The following is a 24,287-nucleotide window of genomic DNA, read 5'->3' as shown; positions in this document are numbered from 1 at the left end:
CATCATTTTGGCCTTCCAAATTGGCAAAACGAAACCTGAGATAGCGACAACGGAATGCAACATTATTTGGTGACTCATGAAGAATATTTCTTCGCTCTCCTTGGCCATAATAATAGCCCAAATGATGAAGTACCCGAAGCAACTTCCACTTAGAAAATGTATATCCATTTTCAGAAAGAAACTGACATAGAACAGGTGTGGAAACTTGCTCTGCAGTTTTGTTGGAATTCAAAATTTTTGTACGCAAAAGTTCTGAAACATCATCATCAGTTTGAAATTTAGGCCGTCCAAGTGTTTTATGTGGTGTAAATGTTAAGGTTGCTTGCCGAAACCTGTTTGGCCTAATGCCGAAAGGTGAAACCTCTTATATAGTGCCGAAACGCCGAAACGCCGAAACTGCGAAACCTGTCAAAATTGCGAAACTGCCGAAACATGCCGAAACCTCTATAATAGGTTTCTCCGTAGTTTCGGCATAGTTGATCATAAGATTTGCATATAGTTACGCCAAGTTACACCAATTAATAATATAATTTAGATGATCAAATAATCTACAGATAAAAGATTAAACTTCAATATTTTACCGTCGTCTTAGTTCTTCTAAGCTTTATCTAGTGTTAGAATTTTCATTTCTAACTCCCATATTAATATTATGATATTACACGTTTTTACAGTTTTTTTTTAAGGGGCTTATATTCATTAAAGGAAAATGCGTAACATGCATTTAATAAACCCAATTCCGTCATCTCCTTTAACACCGAACTAAAGTTTCTTTTACTTTCTTCCGTTTTCTTAATAATAATATTAATAATAAACTGTTTCAAATGACTGATCACATAGAAGATTCACCCATTAAAATGAAAAATAGAGGAGGTCGGCCACCTAATAGCATTTGGGAAGATATTAATAAAGGAGAAGCTGTTGGTTCTGGCAAATTTGCCGCCTCCTGCAAGTACTGTAAGAATACATGGTCACGCGGTGAAGTTTCAAAGCTCGAAGAGCATCTTTCAAACCATTGTCCAGATGCGCCAGCAGCAGTTGTTAGAAGGTATATGACTAAAGTAATGGAACGGCAAGATAAGTCCAAGTCATCCAAAAAAGAAAATACTCTGAAGGTCAAAGTAACATGGATGATTACCATGATTCAACAGAGCTTAACGAACAAAGATGTACACGAATTAATCGTGCATTAGTTAAATTTTTTATTGCGTGCGGAATTGCGTTTAGAGTAGTGGAACATCCCTTTTTCATCAATTTTATAAAAGAGCTTAATGCCGGGTACAATACACCAACAAGGGAAGTATTAGTAAATCAACTACTTGAACGTGAATTAGCTCAAGTGAACTTCAAAGTTAATTCTGAGCTTGAAAAGGAAACGAATTTAACGTTAGGTTTGTTAAATTAAATAGGCTATCATACGTCATTTTTATTTAATCTTACTTACTATATAATATTAATTTATAATTTAGCCTTTGATGGTTGGACGTCTGGTACACATCGTTCAATTTGGAACTTCATTGTAATGACTCCGTCGCGTAAAGAATATCTTTATCAACTTTCTGATTTGTCTGAAAATTCGCACACTGCAGAATATCTAGTTACGGTAATTGAAAAGGTTATAGAAGGTATTGGAGAAGATCGAATATGTGCTGTAGTTTCCGATAATGCGGCCAATGTTCGTAATGCACGAAAAATTATACATGAGAATCATCCAAAGATTGAGAATGTGCGATGCGTTGCACATTCTATCAATTTAATTGCATGCGACATCGTCAAGGAGAAGTTTGGGGAACGTTTATTAAAACGTGTTAATATTTTGACAACCTTTTTTAGAAGTTCTCATCAGGCTAATGCAAAACTTGCTCAAATAATTAAAGAAAAAGGAATTAGTGGAGGAGGATTAAAATTATATTGCAAGACACGCTGGACTACTGCTAGTGAATCCGTAAATTCAGTAATAAATTTGGAATCAGCACTAGAAGAAATGGCCAGCGATCACGATAAAGTGCTAACAAATGATAAAATAAAACCGATTATTCAATCGAGAAATTTTTTTTCAAATTTACGAGTTCTTGGATTTGTTCTGGATCCTCTAAGAAAAGCGGTACTTTCATTAGAATCGAGAAGAGCTACACTTGCAGATTGTTTCCTGAGCTTGGCAAGACTTGCAGCTACATTAAAAAAGTTACCCAAATCATTAAATCCTGCATTCCGAAGTCATTGTATCAAAGTAATAAATGAAAGATTTGATGAATTCGATGATGATAAGTATATTACTTGTTTTTTTATGGATCCCAGATTTAGAAACGCGCCACTTAAAAAATGCGCCCTCATGAGAATTATCAAATGTGCAGCTTCAATCGGGAAAAATTTAGGTTTCGACCGTTACGAAGCTGAAACTTTATGTGATCAAATACAGAAATATATTAATGAGCAAGAGCCATTTGACCTAGATATCGGTTTTGCTAAAGATAATCCCGTGAATTGGTGGAAATATATTAATACCGAACCAGAACCAGATGTCCTGCCAAGAATTGCAAGTTATCTATTTGCAATATGTCCTAACTCAGCAACTTGCGAACGTGGATTTTCGACTTTAGGATGGCTATTTCATAAACGTCGCTTAAATCTTAATGTGGATAAACTAGAATCCATGTGCAAATTAATTTTGTATTGGAAATCCAATTCAAAAACTGAACTTGGATTTTATGGAATTGATCAAAAAAAGAATACTCGTCTTAGTTATGATGAGATCAATATACGTATTGCAGAAGCTTTTGCAGAAGATGACGATGAGGAATATAATGAGGAGCAAGCTTCTACTCAGAGATTAACTACAAGCGGCGAAACAATACCCGAAGACAATTGCCGTGTAGTAATCGAAAGTCTATGGATTGATCAATTTGTTAATTTATCGCATGATTCAATTACTAGTGAAATCGGCGATATTCCAAGAGATATATTGGATGATTCAGATGAAAATAATGCGGAAGATGATGAAGTTGATGATAGTGGTAATAACAAAGAGACCCGGGGAGAAGGTGACTATGATTATGATATAGATGATGTATTAGGTATGGATGACGGTGATAATAATGACGATAATTATGATGATAATGAGGAATAATAATAATGAGAAATAATTACAATAGTTAATCCAATGAGAATTAATTCTAATATCATGTGATTTAAATAATGATACTATTTAGGAAATAAATGATGTAATTATGCAGGGCAAAATATTCGCGATCAAAGTCCAGTTAACATATAATTATGCAGGCAATGCAGGCAATTGTAATTTTATATTATATTTTAAAACATTGCAATTTAATTAAGGAATAAGGATAAGCATATTATATTTTAAAAATAGTGCAATTTAATTAAGGAATAAGGATAAGCATATTATATTTTAAAAATAGTGCAATTTAATTAAGGAATAAGGATAAGCATATTATATTAGAATCAATAAGTTTTAAGGACTTCGTTAATTAAATTTATTACATTAGATCAATAAATTTTAAGAACTGCGTTACAAAAAAAATTTAGAACTGCGTTAATTAAATTTATTACATTAGAATCAAAACTGTGTTTATTTTGTTACAAATACTTTAATTATGTAGAATGTTATTATGTTCATCAGTTCATGTTTTAAACATTATAACGAATTTTAAAATTATTATAAATATTATGAAATTTGAATTTTTTTTTCGCAATTCAAAACCAAATTGTATTTTAATTTTCAAATTGTATTTAATTTTCAAATTTCAAGTTACGAAAAAATCATAAAAATAAAAAATGGCAGCATTAGTACCTTTTGTCCCACCGCCACCACCAGTATTCCAATGGACGATTAACGCAGCTAGGCAATTAATCGCGGAGCGGAGAAACTTACATCAGCAATTCGAAAGAATTGCAAACCGTCATCATGTAAATGCATGGACAATAATAGCAAGTAGGGTGTTCGTTGCAACGGGATTTGCAGCGACACCCAGGCAATGCCAAACAAAATGGAATGCCCTCAAACGAGGTTATGAAAACCTCAGTAGGATAATAAATAATAATGATGACGACATTCCTATTATAAGCCCAAATAGTTTCGATAGAGCGTGTTTTGCTGATATGAACGATGAATTCTGGTTACAAACCGGTAATTATTATTAATTATTATTTTAAATTAATTTTATTTAGGCAATTCATTCAATTCATTAATATTTTTATTGGATTTTAGATCTGTTTAGACGAGAGTATCGACGGCAGCATGCTGCGCATGATCGACGTCGATATGAATATAGATTGCGAAGGGAAAGAAGAAGGTCGCGATCTAGGTCCCGATCGAAGTAGATCAAGAAGTAGAGATAGAAGACGAGATAGAAGTAGAGATAGAAGACGAGATAGAAGTAGAGATAGAAGACGGGACAGAAGTAGAGATAGAAGAAGAGGTAGAAGCAGGTCCCCACATAGAAGATAAAGATATTATTAAATTTTAATTTTTATTATATTTTTAATCGTGTATTTTATTAGTTTAATATTAAATATTATAAAATAAATATTTACATACAAAAAATCATATTGTCTTTAATCTTTATTCTTATAAATTGTTTAAATGCCGAAACTCTAATTAAATCATATAGAAAGTATTGCCGAAACGCCGAAACAGTTTCGGCAAGTTACGGCAATTTCGCGATTTTGATAGGTTTCGCAGTTTCGGCATTTCTTGATGATTTCGCGAAACTAGTTTCGGCAGTTTCGCGTACGCCATTCTGCCGAAACCCTCTAGTTTCGGCAAGCAACCTTAGTAAATGTACCGTCATTGCGCTTATTCCAGTCTGCCACAACGCACCCAACTGTACTTTCTGCAACACCCAGTGCCTCAGCAACTCGCTTGCGTAATGTGGACTTCGGATGGCTTTCTTCTGGAAAGTTAACCTTAGAGAGATAATTATGCGCATTTATTATCATTAATTTTTCATTGTCTGTTAGTGGTGCGCCACTTCGTTTTGAGAAAGAAGGAAGCATTGTATAATAAAAATTTTTTAAGCAGCAGATTCAGATGGTTATATTCTAACAAACGTGTGAATTTCAGACCGATATGTTTAGTTATACAGGATTTCTCCTTGGTGTAAATCCTTTCCTTTTTTGGTGAGGTACGAATCTTTTTGCACCGGACCATAACTATTTTAACTATTTTAAACTAAAATTAGTAATTTTCTGGCTATCTATATGAGACCGGGAAATAACTAAATGAAGATTCCCGGTCATTTATAAACTCAGCTAATCACTCACAATTTTTAAAAATTAGTATGAACGTAACGTTTTTTATTAAATAAATCTTTAAAAAAATGTTGCAAAACGTTTTTTTAATTTCTGATTCAGATTGAATTCAGATCAGATCAGTTTTATTCAAATTGGATTCAGACCGAATTGAATCAAGTTCATTTCAGATTCAGATCAGATCAGATCCAATTATTTTTGATCTGAATTCAGATCGGATCGGATTCATCTCAAATCCGATCTGATTCAATCCATTCAGAACACTAGTTATAGCCCTTTGTGAAAAGCAAGCACCAGAATATTGGAGTTCTTTGATATCAGGTCGTGTTGGTAAGGCGTGTGCAATTTTTGAATGGGCCATTTGATATAACTACGAATTGTATTCAGTTGTAATATAGCTTTTCTTTATAATAAGTGTAGGATAATTTAGAACAAAAAATATAAGATAATTACGTGACACTTATCTTATTAAATGGAGTCAATCATATCATAGACCTCATCAATATCCACTTCACCAAACTCATCTACAAGTCCATTGGCAGCTTCTTATTTACGCTCTATATCAGTCTTTGGACACTCCACTGGGATCTCTTGTACCTTCCCTTTATTCATCTTCATAGTTTCATAACCAGAAGGCGTGGAGATGATCTTGATGTCTCTATTTACCTTATACGCTCTTATAATATCCGCAAGTTCTTTGTACTTGATCAGTGTAAATGTATTAATTAGGCCTCTGGTTTCATTGACCCAACTTCTAAAGCTGTATAATATGACCCTGAAGTTGATATAATATTCAGTAGGAGTAATACCATATTCAGATAAATCCTCTATCTCATATACAAGCATGTTCTAATCATACTCATCTGACTCATCTATATGTTTAGCACATAACTCCTTACCTGCGTTGAATAATTTGTTGAATGCAGTGTCCTGTACTTTTTTTCAAGGATTTTTTTGCTAGTAATATCATAAAAAATTTTTATTTTCTAAGAAAGTATATATTTTTAATTAAAAATATATTGATTTTCAAGTGCACAAATTTTTTTAAAAAGACTTGTTGGTTATAATTTTTGCCTACTTTACAAAAACTTAACATTTTTAATTAATATAAAATTGATATCATTAAGTTTATCTTAATGGTATTATTTTGATATTATTTTAATATTGATTCAATATCGATATGATATCAAAATAAAGTATTATCATTTTGATATTATATCAATATTAAATCAATATTAAATTAATATTAAAATAATATCAAAATAATAATTAAAATGACATCGAAATGACATCTTTAAGTTAAACTTAAATATATTGTTTCAATATTATTTTAATTATCATTTTAATATCATTTTGATACTATTTTAATATCATTTTAATATTAAAATGATAATATTTTATTTTAATATCATATTGATATTAAATTGATATTAAATCAATATTAAAATGATATCAAAATGATATTATTTGAAAATTTGAAGTTTCTATAAAGTATTTAAAAACTCATCATTAAGTATTTGACAATAGAGATCTCCATCTAATCCTCTCTTAATTCGAGTAAAATATCTAACACCTAAATATATAAAATATTTCCAAACAAAAATACTTCCTTCATTAAACTTTACCATAGGCTTCACATGTTTATTATTTAACAACTTACCATATTTTTTTCAATAATATTTCTTACCATCAAACCCAAATATTTGAAATTTAGATTTGTCTGACCAAATTACTTTTTTCTAATTTTCAACAGTCCAGTTTTTATATTTTATTGCAAACTTTAAACATTTTTTTTGGTGAATTTTAGATAATAGTGCTTTACTCTTGAACTTAGACCATTTTTTTTAAGAGTTCTCCTAATTGTATTAGCACTAACCTCTATTTTTTCAATGATTTTTGAACATTAATGACTGTTGAACATTCATTTATTATAATTTTACATATAATTTTTCTCTTATCTCTTTCTATTAATAGATAAAGTCAATTTTTAAGTGGCTTATTTTGAACTGTACCTACCTTGTCATATTTTTTTTTTTTAATTTTAGTATTGTTAAAGGGTGAACATTATTACTTAATCTTAATACAACTTAATGATAACTATAATCTTCTTCAAATAGTGTAATGGCCTTAATTTTATCTTTAATACTTAATGTATTTTTAGGCATTTTGAAATAAAGAAGTAGGTAAATATACCCACTATTTGAGAATTTACATTACATTACACTTAGAAAATAATTTAGAAGATAAGAATAATTAAAATATTTTTCTTTATTATAGTGATAAAAGCAACGTAACACTGATTTATACTCTAAACATGTGATATAAAAACAAAACATGTGAAATTTATATATTTAGTAAGATTATCTGATAAATTATTAATAGAATAAATTTCACTTTTATTGGATATCATATGACAAAATAATGTATATTTAATGATCAGTAATACAGGTGTTACATTGCTTTTAAAAGCTACTGTAGTATATAAAAAGAAAGGGTTCTGCTTACTTATAAGATAGATTTAAGATAAAAATCATATAAAATTCTTTGCAAATCCTATTACAAAAGAAAATTTTATATATAATTTTTTTACTTTTTAGCAAATTAACCAATAGAATTTAAGAAAAAAACAAGGTAAAAATTATTAGTAAAGGGCCAATTTTCTATAATGATCTTTATTATAAGTAAGTAAGATTTTGAAAAGAACCAATTATAGGAATTAAATTTAATATTTTTAAAGGAATTTCAGATTTTAGTTCTTTATTATTTCTTAATACTATAGCTCTTCTAATATTTACTTGTTCTAGCTAGTCATAAATTGTTGGAATAATATAATTATTTAAATAATTCTCTTCACCATTATTTTTAAACCTTTTAAATACTTTAAATAAAAGATTTGCACATTCAATATAATCTTTTGTATAAAGCAAAAGAAGCTAATAAAGACTCCTTTTCTAACAATAAAGTGTCCTGATTATAAGCTTAAAGTAAAACAATCAAATATTGATAATGGCAAAACTGTTAAAACTTCTATTGGTTAGGAATATGAAGCAAAAGAAATTGGTAAAGACTCCTCTTTAACAGCAAAATATCCAGATTATAAGTTTAAAATAAACTAACCAAATATTAATAATGATGAAGCTTTTGGAACTTCTAATCAAAAATGTAAAGTAAAAAAAACTGGTAAAAAATCCTTTTTAGCAGTAAAATACTCTGCTTACAAATGTAAAAAAGTATAAGTAATTTTAAAGCATTTATTTGAATGTAAGTACTTTGTTTTCATTTAGCTTTAGTTATATTATTAATGTATTCTAATATTTTTATTTACATATTCTCACTTTTTTTTTCTTTTAAGCTCTTTGGATTTCTTTTTTAGTAATATTTTTTTTAAATTATGATAAATTATATTTTAACTATTTGTCATAGGCTCATAGCAAAAGATGCACTATAAAATACAAATTTACTTCAAATTTATAACAAATTATCTTTGAATTCTACATAAAAATATTGACAAATAATGTACAAATGGATGCTCATAATTGTATTAAAAATGTTATATTAATTTGTTTACATTTTTTTTTACAAAAACCTAATGAAAACTTTTTACTGGAAAGTTATACTAAATATAAAACAGAGGTCTAAAGTGAAAGAATTCATAAAAGGGAAAAATTTTGGTAAAAGTTTTTGATAAGAATATTTTGGTAAAAATCAACAAATAAAAAGAAATTATTATTATAAAATAAGTTATGATTTAAATTAAGAGATTGAAAGAATGTAAAGTGAAATATTAAAAAAAGAAATAAAAATTAATAAATGAACAAATTGTTAAGTTTAAACAAATGTAATTTGAATAAATGATTATTAAGTTTGATAATTAAATATAAGATTGATATTAAAAGATTAGTTTAAAAGAAGTACATTTTTATATTAAAAATGTAGTTCTGCCCAAGTTTATAATACCGGCCGGATTTACCAAATGTACTGTATTTTAGTGTGAATATTGTGTAAATCTTATACTTGATGGAAACAATAAATTTCCATAAACGATTGGTAACTGTATAATAGATTTTTGTTCATACTATAATAAGTATGAGTGATCTTAAAGTTAAATGATTAATAATTATTTAATAACTTATACGAATAGAGAATGATATACGATAACGGAATACAACATCTATCTGATATGTAACAGTAAATAAAAGAGTTTATGTTTGGGGAGTTTGTCAAACATAATAAAAAAATTTCTCACGATATTGTTTTTAATTACATGAACTATATCCAAACAATTATATTGATTATTTATTTTTTCATCGTATGATTTGAAAAATCAAATGTTAGAGAAGCATAATTCTATCATACTGTAAGGAGATGAAGAATATTTTTCCTTTATGGGAAAATTATTATAACTACAGATATAATTGTATCACAAGTTTGTTTTTCAAAATAAAACGATTCATATAAATTCATATACGTCTTAATCGGTGTCACGACACCTAAAGTTTCTATAATCAGTAGAACAAATCAATTTTTTTTTTATTTCAACAAACTTTTATTCACCGAAAAAAAATGTTGGTGCTTTTTTTTTGTTAGACATCGCATTTTGTAAACAAATAAATAATTAATACTTTTTTGATTTGTTTCAAAAAGACGTCAATTGTATGTGATCTACCTGTGTGACAAAAAAATGTAATTATAAATGAGAAGAAAATTTCGAATTTCGCGATACAACTTCTAAAATTCTTTTTTTAACAAAAACCTTTTATAAAAATAGGAATTTAATAATAATTTACCTAAATTTACTTATTTGTGTTGATCATTCATTTATTAACTTTACTTGGGACTTTATTATTTTTTTTAAAAAAAATAAATTTAAACAATAACAAAGGATGGATGGCAGATAAGATAAATAAACGCCAATATGCATCCATTGGAATTTTCGAATGTAACATATTTTTTTAGAATTATTTATTTGAAAATCAATAATAACTGATAACGATAATAAAATTTAAAGTTCTCCTTCTCACGATATTTTTTTTTTGTGCATGTGAAATAATTTGTAATATTAGAAATATATTTTTTGTAATGTTTCACATATGTTTGATTCATTATTTAATTCTGTATTTGATTAAAAGATTAAAAAAATAAAAATACAATCTTATAATAACGACTACAAAAATAGTCTTTTTGATCCATGTTCTTTGTTCTTTTTACAGAACTTTAATTATATAATATTATTTCGTTCGATATTATTGTTCTCCTTTGCATAATTGCGGAACTCCGTAAACGATAAGGTTTTATTATAATTTATTACAATCAATATATGTAATTTAGAATTTCTTTATTATTGAAATCACGCGTTTATATTGGAAAATTCTATCACGCTCTGGAATTTCAAAATCTTTCTTAAACGAAAATAAAAAAAATAATAGTTTGGATAATAGTTTGGTCCTTTTGGAGATGATTGGTACTATTATTAAAAAAAACATAATTATTAATTAGTAACCAATAACCTTTTAACAAAAATTACTGCAACTCTCTAAATAATAATAATATTCAAAGATTACAAATCAAAAATTCGTTATCTGATTTATCAATTTATTTACAACTTAATAAACTTGTAATTCAGGGGGAACTTCCATATATGGAATTTATAGAACAAAATAAAATAACGAAACTATAACATTATATTATGAACCTTAAATTTTAATATAATCCGTTTTTAAATAATTTAAAATATTTAATCCCTGAATAATTATTTAATTATTTCCATTTTTTTTTAGTCGAAAATTAAGTTAATCAATGAAATCAATTTTGAAACGGAATGTATTTGTAACGAAGTACCAAAAAAAATTTTTAATAATCAAATTAAAAAAAAAAATAGAAACATATCACGAAATTAAATCAATCAATAATAAACTAATTCAATGCCATAAATCATTGGTTATTTACGATTAAGATCAACTCCAATATTTTAGGTGATCAATATATGATTGAATAATGATAACTGATAACTTTCGATAATTCATGATTTTATTTGCATATATAATTATTAATCAAATGACAATATATTGACTTTTTCGTTAAACTTAAAACTTTTATCATATGCTTATGATGTTTCAAAGCATCATGTCCTTTGTTCAAGATTTTCATTTTAGTAATTCGTTAATTCGTGGAATAACCAAAAAGATCGCTGATCGACGTGTTTTTTATCAATAAAAATAGATAATTGGTGGGAAATTTCACCCTGCTCAGGATCTGCAAAGGATCCAAATATGGTTTAGTAAGAAAATAATTATTAGCCACGTAATTTTTTGTTTTTAAAATTAAAAAATTAAAATATTGTATGTAATATATTTATATAATTTATTTATTTTTATAAATTAATAAATTATATTCATTTATATGCCCTTGAATAAATTTTACGATAATTCATTCATTCATTATACAGTACACTTTAAAATATTTTACTTTTTTTACGTTAATTATTTCCGTATCTTCGTATCCATCCGTATCATTCAAACAATAATTATGTATGAAATTAAACAGACGCATTATCTTTCTTTGAAAGGAACATAGAGGCGTTATTGTTTCGATTAATTTAGATTACAGGCTCATATTTGTTTTTCTTAGTTGCTTCATCTCATGATTTACACAAAGATGTTGAAATGGCGGGATATTTATTTATTTATTTATAATATTTATAATTTATTTCTGTGATTTCCGCGATTTTCCGCGATTTAATCATTTTCATGTATGTTATTACGCGTTGTTCTTCCTTTTAATTAAGTTTTTTGATTTGTAATATGTATCCTTATTCGTTTCATTTGACTTTTATGGTTCGTATGATGCTGCGCAAGGTTTAAAAATTAAATATAAAAGCAACCATAAAACAGTCCCGGTCAAAATAAGAATATGAAGATATTCTAAAAAAACTTAAGATATTAATTATGATCTTATTTCATTAACAAAATTAACAAAAATAAAATTATCAAAAAAAAAAAGAATTATTCCCCCAAAACCATCAAAACCGCCATCAAAACCGCCATCAAAACCGTTCTCAAAAACCGTTTTCCCCCGAAAAAAAAAGAAAAAAGAAAAATAAAATTATGGTTAGTTAAGATGAATTAATTAAAATAAAATGAATTTATCCAAATTACAACTCTCAACTAATTTAATCTTTTTGCAATCTATAGCATACGAAGTAATCTACTTCAATTCTTTTCCGTTTTCGTTTCACTTTTTTAAAAATTTTATCCAAAAATAAGCTTATAAATTGTCTCCTTTTTTATATGTAAAAATAAATTATAAATCAAAAAATATGATTTTATTATAAAATGTAATGAATGTGACGTTCTTATCTATTGCTGTACCATTATCTTGATTACGAAATTAAGATTAGGTACAATATCTGCTGCGCCATCTTAAAAACTAAATATATATTAAAAATCAAACCGATGATTATCCTACACGAAAATTTTAAATATAATTTCATCATCGACATACTCAAAAAACTAATATTCCCTTATTCACGTTAAAACCTGAAAATACAAACCTAATCATCGAATTTTCTTGAAATTTTGTAGCAACAATATCTGATTCTTAAATCCATTTACCATCAATAGTCAATGCGAAAAATATAAATGTAAAAATTAATTCTTATCAAAATAGTTTCGACCTTTGCAACAACCTTTTAGAAAATAAAAAAATTCAGCTAATAAAAATAGATGTGTAAGAAGGGTTTCTTTTTAATTTTCTTTCTATTTTAGAATTCAAAAGTTGTGGCGTAAGAAATTACAAGAACATTTCTTCAAATACTTTCGAAGTTATATCTAAGAATTTGATGCTATGGCGTGTTTGTGTGTCGTATGGTCACTAATATATTCAATATTAAATTAAGCGAAACTTAAATTTTAAAATTCTACGTAATATTACTCAGTACTTTTTTAAAAAAAAAGATTTTAAATTACACTATGATTATCTCTACCTATCTATGGTAGTGATTTTTGTTATTATGAAAAAATAGGTTAAATAAAATAAATCGTGGTTAATCGGAATCGGTTAATCGAATTCTATCGAATTCTTAAATATAAAATGTATAAATTGTTGTCAGAATTATTTGCTACTATCATATCATATTCTTCTTTGTTTTAAAATATTCTTTTTTTTCCTCCAACAATTCTTGCCATCGCAAAATCTTAGTGTAATATATTTCAGGAAATGTCAAGTCTACCGACCTGTCATATTATTAGTTCATTTGTCGTTGTACTATCTACATCATTTATTGTTAAATTTACAAAAAACTGAATTCAGGAACAATAAATAAACATATAAAAAGTTTAATTGATTAGGAACTGAACATGATTATTTATCTTATTTTATATAACAGGGTATGCTTCATTTTTTTATTTGTGTAAAACCTTGGATAATTAGTTATTAGGCATAAAAATATTTACTTTATATCATCAGACTTTTCAATTGTTTACTTTATTCTTTAATCTATATTGTAATACAAAGAGATTGCGAAATAAAATTGGAGAGAAAAATTATTTCACAACTAAGAATTCTTGAATTTTACCTTGTTAAAGGCTTTTCTGCTTCTGAGAAAAACAAAAAGCCGACCATATGATAATGTCAATGCGTGAAATCGTGAATATCAACAAGAAATAAAAAAAGGCTGAGAATTCTTTGAAAGGATTTAAAATTTGCTGCTTATGGACTTTTCGTGACCGGGTAATTTATTTTCCCGGATATCCGGATGATTAAATATCCGGATTTTGACAGGAATCCGGATAAATTTAAATCCACCATTATAGTAGTGGCAGTAGTGGCGCAACAATTACGAATTACGATATCCCGGATAACGGTTCGACAGTAATGGACTCAATTTTTTATTAAAATTGTACATAATTACTAATTTATGATTTAAATCTATTGAATTTTTTATTAATATTATTTTTACGTTTAGTACTATACTTCGTTTTTCTAAGTCATCTTTTGAGCGTCACGCGCGTCACGTCACGTCTAATGAATTTTACTAATTCACGACTTCACGCAATTTGTTATTACAAAGTATTATAGTATTACACGTGGGTTAAAGTCAGTTACGTATTAAGTCAGTTACGTGCTTTTCCTTTTACAGTTACGAATCAAAACAATCTAAAATTCTTCACAACAAAACACGATAATTCCAACAAAATACGAAACACGATCCTAATTCAGTAACTTGCAATTTTGTATATAAATAGAGGTCTTGGTCTAAACAGTGGTTAATTTTTAAACTTAAAAACTTCATCGAAAATTTTTTTTCACAACTACCCGCACAACAATACATTTTTTTCACAACTATACAAAGTTGTATAGAAGAATCATTTTGCTCAAGATTTTCTTGAGTACGTCGTGAACGTTTTGATGCGCGCTATTTTCAAGGTAATTTATGATAAAAAATTATTTATTATCAATGACTTCATTTGTAATTTGATAAAAAACTATTTACTAAAAGATCAATGACTTCTTCTTCTTTTGTTAGAATTGCTCGGGTCTACAAAAAAAAAATATCGGCGCTCCTCCTACTCATGAGACAAATCTTTCTATACTTGACTTGGAATTAGCCCGATAGCTTTTCAGCTTTATGGGTTACAAGTACAGATAGATTTGATCGTTAAGAAAATTAAGAAAAAATCGCCTATCGTTGCTCCGGTTAATAAAATGGTGTGGGAAGAGGGAGAAAATCAGAGAGAAAGAAACCGGAAGGCACAATTAAAAAAAGATTTAATGTTGGCGGGCGGAACGCGCGCCTATAAAAATCTTACGGTCACGTGAGATTGCAAAGATAAAATCTTAACGTAAAAAGAATTCGCCAAAACCTACTACATTGAATAATAACAAAATTTCTTTAACTCTTGGAGTAGGCCTGATGAGAAGCTTCATATAAATGTTGAAACTAAAGAACTGCCAACAAGATCTAGCTTCCATGTTTTAGAAGGACTGTCTTGTTTTGATTCATCAATAAGCGCATTCCGCTCGCCTACATTATATTTTCTTTTAATATATCTTCTTTTAATTGTATTTTCTGTTTTCTTTCCCTCTGATTTTCTTCATCTTCCTCGATTTTTTTTTCTCAAGATGAAAATGATTTTTTTTTAATTTTACTTGTATTTTTTATTTTAAACTCTTTTTTTTTGAAATAAATTTATCATTAGATCACATTATTATATGAATAAAGTCTGACTTCGGTGAATTGATATTATCAGAGTTTAAATTACTATACTTGACATGAATTTTGTTGAACCTGTATAAGATCTTTAGAAGAAGCAAATATTAACAAAAAAAAAATATGAATTCAGAATTTTGAAAAATAAATCTACTATAAAACGTTTGCAATCACCTTTAATTAATCACCTTTAATTATTTGTATTATCCATAAGAAAAAGTTGGTTCAGCCAATTTCCACTAATAACCTTTTTTTTTGTAACACAGATATTCTGATAATCTTTTTCAAAACCAAAAATAAAAATTTGGTTATTAAAAAAAATGAGAAAGATTTAAATCGTTGTATTCCATTTAATCTAGTTTCTTCTGCTATTCGCTCTTTCAACCTTTTACGCTCAAGTCTGTTTAAACTAAAGTGTTTGAAAAGAATATCATCAAGAGAACGAACACGGAAAATTGCTACAAATGACAAGCCAGCCGCAAATTCCTTCTTCCCAAGGTCTATTACTGGTTTTGATAAAGTCAGACCTTGCAATTTACGAGCTGTGATGGCCCACGCAAGAGAAAGTGGAAATTGAACTTTTCCCACATACGTCTTATATCGTAGAACAATAGGCTATATTCCTAAGAATTGGACCGTTATACTGTCAAATGAAACTCAGGTAAAGATTCTTTATATAAAATATCTGTTATTGTCCCCATTATCCCATTTATAAGACCAGCAGCATTCTGCATAATAATATTTCGACTTTAATTTCTTTTGCAGTTTCGGAATCGGCCTTAGAAGCTTCAGATCCACCCGTATGTACCGTTGGCAACGGGTTGATTTAATAATCGAAGTTTATTCAAATTTATTTTATCCACTTCTTCCCATGTTGTTAGAACATTGATGGCATCTGAAGAAGTTTTTCTCTCTGATTCAGGAATATTTCTGGAATTCGGATCGTGTAGACCTTCAATCACGTAAGTGATATGACAGGTTTCTGAATGTTGTTGTTTATCCGAGTTATCTTTGCATAGCCTCAAGTTTATAAATTTCTTGAAGTGACTATAGGTACTACGACCATATGATCTCGAGAGTCCTGAGAATACATGGGAACATCACATGCCGGAGGAAGCTGTCCAAAGTCACCAATAAGAATTATGGATCGGCTACCAAAGGGAATATTGTAGTGATCCGGAAATGTTTGCCACAGCCGTAAATCAATTATAGCAAGAAAACGACATCCTACCATACTCTTTTCATCGATTATAAATATTCTATATATTTTAGTTTTCTTCAAAGATTCTCAATGTTTACCCGCATATTGGAACAGAAAGTGACGAATGTATAGTGCTGCCTTCAACGTTAAAAGCCGCAACACCTGTTGGAGCAACTACCATATTGTTCTCATGTAAGTTATGTTTCTTTGCAATCTCATATAACCTTCCCCGAATAGCATTAATAAGGTAAGATTTGCCGGTTCCAGCAGTACCCATGGCAATAATTCTTAAAGGTGCTATGGATTCTACTCTTTCACGTATGTTTTTCCTTTGTTTCTCATTTAGAGTTCTAAGGTCGATACTAGTTGTTACCAATTGCCTGCTGAATGAAGCTTTCTGCCTCTTCAATTTCAGGGTATCGTAGCAAACTTTCGTTGTGATTTCTATCAATATCACGCGCACTAAAGTCATCTAAGCTACGCGTCTGTCTATTTGCCATCATTTCAGCCAGTAACATCCAGCCAGTTCGAAGTTCATACGCTTCCTGTGGCGTGTCGTCGTCTTCTTCATCAGAATCGTTACCTTCAACTTCTTGAATATCATCCAATTAAATCATTAGGGTCATCATTGATCTACAAGATGTTGGTTATATAAATCAATCCATGAAAGAGTGTGATTCCCTGTGAGGCTAAGAAGGTCTCTATAATGGACGTGGCTAAATACGTACAATGTTTTCACCAGAGCATTCTACCCAGTTGCCTTTTACTAATTTATATTGCTGATCCAATTTAAACAATGAAAGTTCCTCAAGTTCGGCAGGTCTACTACAATATCTTTGTAGAGGTGAGGCATCTGGTTACATAATTCCATTGTTCTCATTATTTGGAACATTTTCATTACTATCACGAAGCTGTTGATTCGCCTCTTTGTTAAGTTTTAGACTGACAAAATTTCGGCTACTATGATAGAGCGGTAATTGAAGATGATGACAAGTTTCTTATCATGTTCTCCGACTGTGTAAATGAGCAACTTTTGGAATGTTTTAACAGCTGGATCATTGGGGTATCATTACGATGAGCTTTGTCCAACACTTCTGAGAAGGCTAAGGACCCTAAGCACCGTGGTTCTGCTTCACTAGCATACTCGAAACATACTGCTTGGTAAGGATGGGTATCAAATCAACATTTGCCCTCCATCCCTGTAATTGAATACGATCATGTGGATTTATAAGTGGATCATTTCTGGCAGTTGTTAGTTCTAGGTAAGTAAGGTAACCATTATTATCATTAAAGTCTTCAGAGTGCTTTTGGCATTGGTGGTGATCAGAAGGAAGTGCATTCAGGTCGGGATTGATTGTTGTAACTAAAGAATCTTATTTCATCATTATTTTTCATGTTTTCCCAATCGATTCCTGATGCTTCTTTTCGCTTGGCAATGCCATGAACATGAACATTACCATGATGTTGCCACTCAAATCGATACCACCAGTCAACTAATCCCCATTTAGGAATTAACACTTTCTCAAAAAAAACTTTAAATCGCTTTTCAAAGAACTATGGAGATTATTTATGAGATCTTTACGCCGGCGTCTGGCAGCTTCCTGGACTGTTTCTGTGTTTACAGAATTTTTTCCATTAGGCATTAGATTATGTAAGTCTTGCCAATGCATATCTGCGCTAAATGTAAAGAAAATCATTCTCTGAGACCTTATCTAATTCAGCTCTACGACGTATCCAATATTGAATAGTACCACGCAATCCTACATCATATACTTTGCTATGTGAGTATCGTTTTGCATTAAATCCAGTATCGTCTACTGTGAGTTGCCCTTTCTCTAAATTTTGTCGAACAAATACGCGACCTTCTGATGATGCTCTGCGCCTCATTAATGAATTTAGGCAAAGTAACGCCACCGTCGATGACGAGCAAATCGGCCATCTTTATAGACTTAAAAGATGTTTAAAGTATTCTGACGGTTTTATTTCTTTTATCCGGGGTTCATGATGACAGGGCAATTAATAAAATTCTCAATTGAACGCAACATGATCATGAGAGAATTGACTGGCCAAATGACACCGAACAATAAGTAAATCCAACGATTATGGATCATGTAGAAGTCGTGCCGCGAACTCCTGCACATCTTTGTGGAAAATTAATAATATTTGCACAATATGCATACTCTCCTCCAGGAAGGGCGTATACCGAAATGACAGGGAATACTTGCCCGACCAGTATTTCTTCTACGTCAGTTAAATCTCAGAAAAATAAAGTATTTAATTATATAGAAAATATTCTAATTAATACCTACCTGGATCCATATTGTTTTAGGATCATTCTCAAGCATGACAACGACGGCACTCCTTTCCAATGAGCATAATAGAAGGGAATCGCTCATTGCACGTTTCATTGAAATTGTTCATTGTATTGCGAAATTGGCGCAAAAGCTTCTGATCAGCAGTTTGAATGCATATTTTTAACGCATACTTGACTTCTGTTGTGAAAGCCTCGCTGCAATTTGATTTGGAGTTTCTTTTGCTCTTCTAAGCGAATATTTCTTACGCGCAAGAGCGCGCCGAGCCTTCTCTTCAACTACCGAACGTACTTCCCGCTCCTCGTTGGTCTCTTCTCGCTTTACGCTTCCTTTCTCGATCACGTGCTAAGCGTTCTTCGCGCTCCTCATTAGTCTCTTCAGCAATTTTCCATCTTCTCCTTTCCCGATCATGTGACAAATGAGCTTCTTCCATATCAATTAACATATTCTTTATTCTTGAGATGATTTGGAAAAGGAGCTATGCGCAAATACACTTACACAATTATTGTATATCCTCATTAAAGTGATCTTACCACATTGTAATCCGATGCAATGCAAGAATAAAGAAAAAAAAAATTTTTGATAAATCGCCAATTATAATTATTACGTGGTTTACATATATATATATTATCGTTTAAATAAGGGGCGTTCCTTTTCGATCGTTGGGCGTACTTTGGACAATTCAATATCCTTTTTGATTTTACTATTGCACGTTGCAAATATATAGTTATTGATTAGGCGACGTTCTTTTTTACTTATAACGTGTATTTTATGTTATAAAATTTAATATTTATATTAACCGTTTTTAATTAACAACAATTTTTCGTAATTCCATAATTAATAGTTTTATATATTAAAAGTACTGACCAAAAAAATATTACTACTACCAATACTACTTACTACCTTGAACATATCCTTAAAAATAATAATATGACTTATTTTATAGTATTATGCAGTATTATTAGTAAAAACACTGTTATTACTGTATTGTAAGAACTATTTAACTAAGATTATAATCTTATTAATTATAGATTATAGAAATTTACCAGATTAATAGTAGGATTTGAAAAATAAAATACCTTTTTCATTAATTTAAAAGTTTTTACTATATTTTGTAAATATATTTATAATTCTTTTAAAGGTATTACTAATCAAATAAACCAGTGTATTAGTGAATTCATGGATTCTTCAGACAGTTTAGCAAAGTTCAGTTCTTATTGTATAATAAATATAAGTTGAACCTTTTAATAATAATAATCTTAATAAAGGCTTTTTTGATATACTCCAAAAGTAAAATTAATTTTATATTACTGAGTTGCTATTCTTTAATTTTAATATAAAAAATATTTGTAAAGTTGTTCATTTTACTATGAAAATTAATAATATATGCAAAGTACCTAAAACAATAATTATATATTTTATTTTCAGCTTTTTTGATTAATTATTTATATTCTATATTTGATAACCCTGATGCTGAGCTGAGATATTGTTATATTCTAACAAAATTGAAAACTATATAGTATTTTTATAATATTAATATCAATATAAATATTATTATTAATAGTCATTATAAAATTATAACAATATTATATATCAAACCTGTATTTCCTTTCTTTTGAAAAACAACATATTGAATACTTTTTTTAAAATAAATATAAATTTTTTATTTATTATTTAATAGAATTTTAATATAATAACAATATCATTAAATTAGTAAATATTAAAGTTGAGACTTAAAAAGCTTTTTGTCAAAATTAGGTTTGAAATTTCAAACCATTTAAAATTCTAAAAAAAACATAGAATTTCTACATTTTAATAATTGCAAAGGAAACTTTAGAATTAATTATAACAAATCAAGTAATGTTTAGCATTTAATATAAATTCCTTATAATTACTTTTTTTTAAAGAAATTTATCCTTACTCTAGAAAACAGTATTTTATTAAAAAATTGAACCGTGCACATACAACGTATATTGTCACCTGACCTGCAGATGTATCCGGTAGTGAACGCCACATCACCAATTCGGCATTACACCAGTGTAATGATACTGGTGTAATACTATTTTCATATTCATATGAAACTTCGAACAACAATTTGGTTAACATATTTCACCCGCCTCCTTAATGCGCCCACATGTATAATCCGGTAAGCAAGTTATTATAATAATACGAAATTTGTAACTTTTCCCTGTCACTTGTGAATCCTTATGCTATGCTAAACATAGTATTCATTTGGAATATCTTTAGGAATATTTTGATTTTCTAAGAACTAAAATGGCAAATTATTTGCTCTGAGAAAATTATAATTTATTATATTTTTATAACGTAATTATATAGCCAATGAATGAATTATGTGTACAATAAGTAAATGCGGAAAGAGTGAAATTAATCAAATAATATACATTTTTGTAAAGAAAAATAGTAAATAGATTTAGAAATACAAAATAAATAAGTGAAGAATGAATACATATTAATTTTTTCCGGTTTTTTTTAATTTAAAAAGAAAAATTGTTCGTGGCATGAAATTATGAGTTATAAATTATAAACTAATGAATGACAATGTCTGGATTTTCATCAAGTGTTGACGTTTCCGTCACTGAAGTTGTGCCACTAAAATTACTACTTCTTCGATCTTGTGAAAGATCTTTTTCTAGATCATTATCTTTAGATGATTTTGAAGGACCATCTATTATTTCTTCCATGTCCTCATCATCATATTCATTATCCTCTTCATTATCCTCATATTCTTCTTCTTCAACATTATCTCTGCGAAGACGCTTCCCTACTACAACATTTGCCCACTCAAAGAATGACAATCTTTTCATTGACACAACTGCTATTTTGTCGTTTTCAATTTGACTGTGAGTTGAACTGGTTTGAGCATGTTGTGAATATTTAGGGAGATCACTATTGTTATAACGAGGACTATGTATACTTTTGAGTGATTTCTCGGTTCCTGCCGAGCCACCACTTGATCCCTTTCTTTTATCTTTTCCTTCAATGACTCGTACAATCTCAGCATCAACAGTAATTACATAAGATAATGTAATAGTTACTATGATTTTTGCGGTAAATGACGGTACTTCGGATTCGATTTGTGCAATATCCAAAATAGCTTGAAAATGAAAGATAAAAGATACGAATAATCGCAAGAAATTCCAATACATAACGGCTGTGAATAACGATCGTTTGCTTTTAATATTTGTTGTTGATACTTGAGCAGCGTTCTTATTAGCGCTGATTAATATTTGAACTAAGCGGAAAGTTACAAACAAATCGATAAGAAATTCCGTGGCAATCCCACCAACAGCATAAGGTAGAGGAGTAGGAGTGATAATATTACAAATAGATGCATCAACCTCAGGAACGTAATCGATATGTGTCCGTTGAAAAATAAGATATGGAATCTGAAAATTAATAGTGGATTATTATTACTTTTTTTTTTACAAAAAGAATAAATTATTAACAAAAAACTTACCGCCAGTGCAACTTTAATTGTAAATAAAATAATACTTATCCATTTATCTGACCCATAATTATGTACGTTGCGAATCTGCCTCAAACGCCACAACAAGAACGCCGATAGTGATAATCTCACTATGACGTTCCCAACCATAGTGACTTCTTGAAGGGCAAAACACATAGGGTACGTAGGTAATTTTGGTGTCATATAAAGACCTAAAATACCTACATTACGCACAATAAAACCAAAATTGAAAATAATTTTAAGCATATTCGAAACGTTTGTTTGGCGAGCTTTGTACAGTATCATTGAAACGAACATATTATGAAAAGATAACTATAAGAAAGAATAAAATATTTAATATTTAAAGAAATTATTTTATAATTGATTTATCAAATAAAAGAATTACCATGATCATTGCACCCAGCAAAAATCCTGCCCATGTTTGAATCTGAATATAAATCAACATTTTGTATAGAACTTTCTTGAAATTTTTTTTTAAAAAAACTCTAAAATACTTGTATATAGAGCGGGTTCAAAAATTGAACATAAAAATCTCAAAAGTTCTTATATTTATAAATATTTATAATATAAAAAAAAGAACAAAAAAAGTAGATAAGAAAATTACTACAATATTTACAGAACAATACTAACGAAATCAAAAACTATAAATTATATTGTTAACCCTGTTAACCCCATATATTGTACTGTAAAACGTTACGTTTGAGTATTTTTAAATATTAAATCAATATATAAACAATAGGTGGAACCGTGAAACGTTTCAGATTTCCTTATATTATTATTATGGTTATTGTGTCACATTTTGTTCTTAAAAAAAACTAAATTTAGAGAACATAAAGTTTGACCCATGCGGCGATCACTAATTGTATTACTAATTTAGTTAATATCAATATATTATATATATTATTCAATGTTTCGGTTTGAAATTCTGTTAAGAAATTAAAAATAAATTTATATGATTTTTATATGGTTTAAATTTCGTAACACACAATTTCTGTTTTTAATAAGGATTCCTTCTTTTGTATTGATTAAATCTTAGCCTTGACCAAAAAAGTCGTGTTAGAAATTATTATGTGATGCCTACTATTTCTTATTATAGCATAATTATTTTTTCAATTACATTGTTTTTATTTAATGGTACAAATGAACATAAAATCACAGGTTTCTTGTAGAACATTAATAAATGAAATCATTATTCTTTGATATCTTGATATGACGTTCCTTCAAATTCGGAAATGCCGATAAAGATTAAATTTGTAATACAAAACTTTGTTACTAAGAATTTCCAGATCTCTTGTTACACAGGTGAAATGTTATATTATATAATGTATCTCCAAAAATGACAAAATAAATTACGAATTCTCAATTCCAAATGTTAGAATTAGATATTGTTCCAATGGATTCCCTTCTATATTAACCTTTTTGGCTTGTAATCTGTTACGAGTAGCTTGGATAATCTTTTGTAATAATTTCCCTAAATCTGAAAACATTAAAACCATATTGTGTGCTTAAAACATGTTTGTAGACAGCATAACAGTTTGAATACTTCAATTTTTTATTTTTATGGTCAATTTCTTATAAGAAATTTATATTATATAGTTTGCATAATAGAACTCATACAATATATCATACATATATTTTAATTTGCATAACTGATATCTTTTTAATAAGAATACTGGTAATACTACTAATTAACAATAAAATTCTGACAAATTTAGCAGTATAATATTGATATAATATCATTTCAATATTAATTCAGTATTAAAATATTTATACCAATTAATATATCTCATTAAATTCAATATTTTTTAATTT

General features: G+C 28.6%; 5 protein-coding genes across 6 annotated transcripts; 1 reads left to right on the top strand and 4 right to left on the bottom strand.

Annotated features, from left to right (window-relative positions):
* Window positions 1-4,770: 4,770 nt before the first annotated feature.
* OCT59_026728 (uncharacterized protein) lies at window positions 4,771-5,013 on the bottom strand (the record flags this gene model as incomplete). The annotated part of the gene is made up of 1 exon (XM_066143390.1): window positions 4,771-5,013. One exon carries the CDS (start codon window positions 5,011-5,013, stop codon window positions 4,771-4,773), a length of 243 nt encoding a protein of 80 aa, XP_065992914.1.
* An 801-nt stretch (window positions 5,014-5,814) lies between these two features.
* OCT59_026727 (uncharacterized protein) lies at window positions 5,815-6,114 on the bottom strand (the record flags this gene model as incomplete). Its single annotated transcript, XM_066143389.1, has 1 exon — window positions 5,815-6,114. One exon carries the CDS (start codon window positions 6,112-6,114, stop codon window positions 5,815-5,817), a length of 300 nt encoding a protein of 99 aa, XP_065992913.1.
* Window positions 6,115-15,939: 9,825 nt separating this feature from the next.
* OCT59_026726 (uncharacterized protein) lies at window positions 15,940-17,117 on the top strand (the record flags this gene model as incomplete). The annotated part of the gene is made up of 7 exons (XM_066143388.1): window positions 15,940-15,984; window positions 16,259-16,275; window positions 16,357-16,437; window positions 16,520-16,528; window positions 16,795-16,868; window positions 16,944-16,994; window positions 17,092-17,117. The coding sequence occupies 7 exons, from the start codon at window positions 15,940-15,942 to the stop codon at window positions 17,115-17,117; spliced, it is 303 nt and encodes a 100-aa protein (XP_065992912.1).
* A 2,033-nt stretch (window positions 17,118-19,150) lies between these two features.
* Window positions 19,151-19,433, bottom strand: OCT59_026725 (uncharacterized protein; the record flags this gene model as incomplete). Its single annotated transcript, XM_066143387.1, has 2 exons — window positions 19,151-19,206; window positions 19,280-19,433. The coding sequence occupies 2 exons, from the start codon at window positions 19,431-19,433 to the stop codon at window positions 19,151-19,153; spliced, it is 210 nt and encodes a 69-aa protein (XP_065992911.1).
* A 1,810-nt stretch (window positions 19,434-21,243) lies between these two features.
* OCT59_026724 (uncharacterized protein) lies at window positions 21,244-23,001 on the bottom strand. Of its 2 annotated transcripts, none has more exons than XM_066143386.1 (3): window positions 22,861-23,001; window positions 22,467-22,675; window positions 21,244-22,395 (listed from the first exon to the last, which is right to left on the bottom strand). In XM_066143386.1, the coding sequence occupies exons 1-3, from the start codon at window positions 22,892-22,894 to the stop codon at window positions 21,535-21,537; spliced, it is 1,104 nt and encodes a 367-aa protein (XP_065992910.1). In that variant the 5' UTR covers window positions 22,895-23,001; the 3' UTR covers window positions 21,244-21,534. The 2 variants fall into 2 exon arrangements, with proteins under 2 accessions (XP_065992910.1, XP_025178652.1); XM_025317267.2 differs by having other exon boundaries at window positions 21,248-22,395; window positions 22,467-22,787.
* Between the last annotated feature and the right edge of the window lie 1,286 nt (window positions 23,002-24,287).

The sequence above is a fragment of the Rhizophagus irregularis genome, chromosome 6, assembly GCF_026210795.1.
Source record: "Rhizophagus irregularis chromosome 6, complete sequence".
NCBI lineage: Eukaryota > Fungi > Glomeromycota > Glomeromycetes > Glomerales > Glomeraceae > Rhizophagus > Rhizophagus irregularis.
This window is presented reverse-complemented; position numbering and strand designations above follow the sequence as displayed.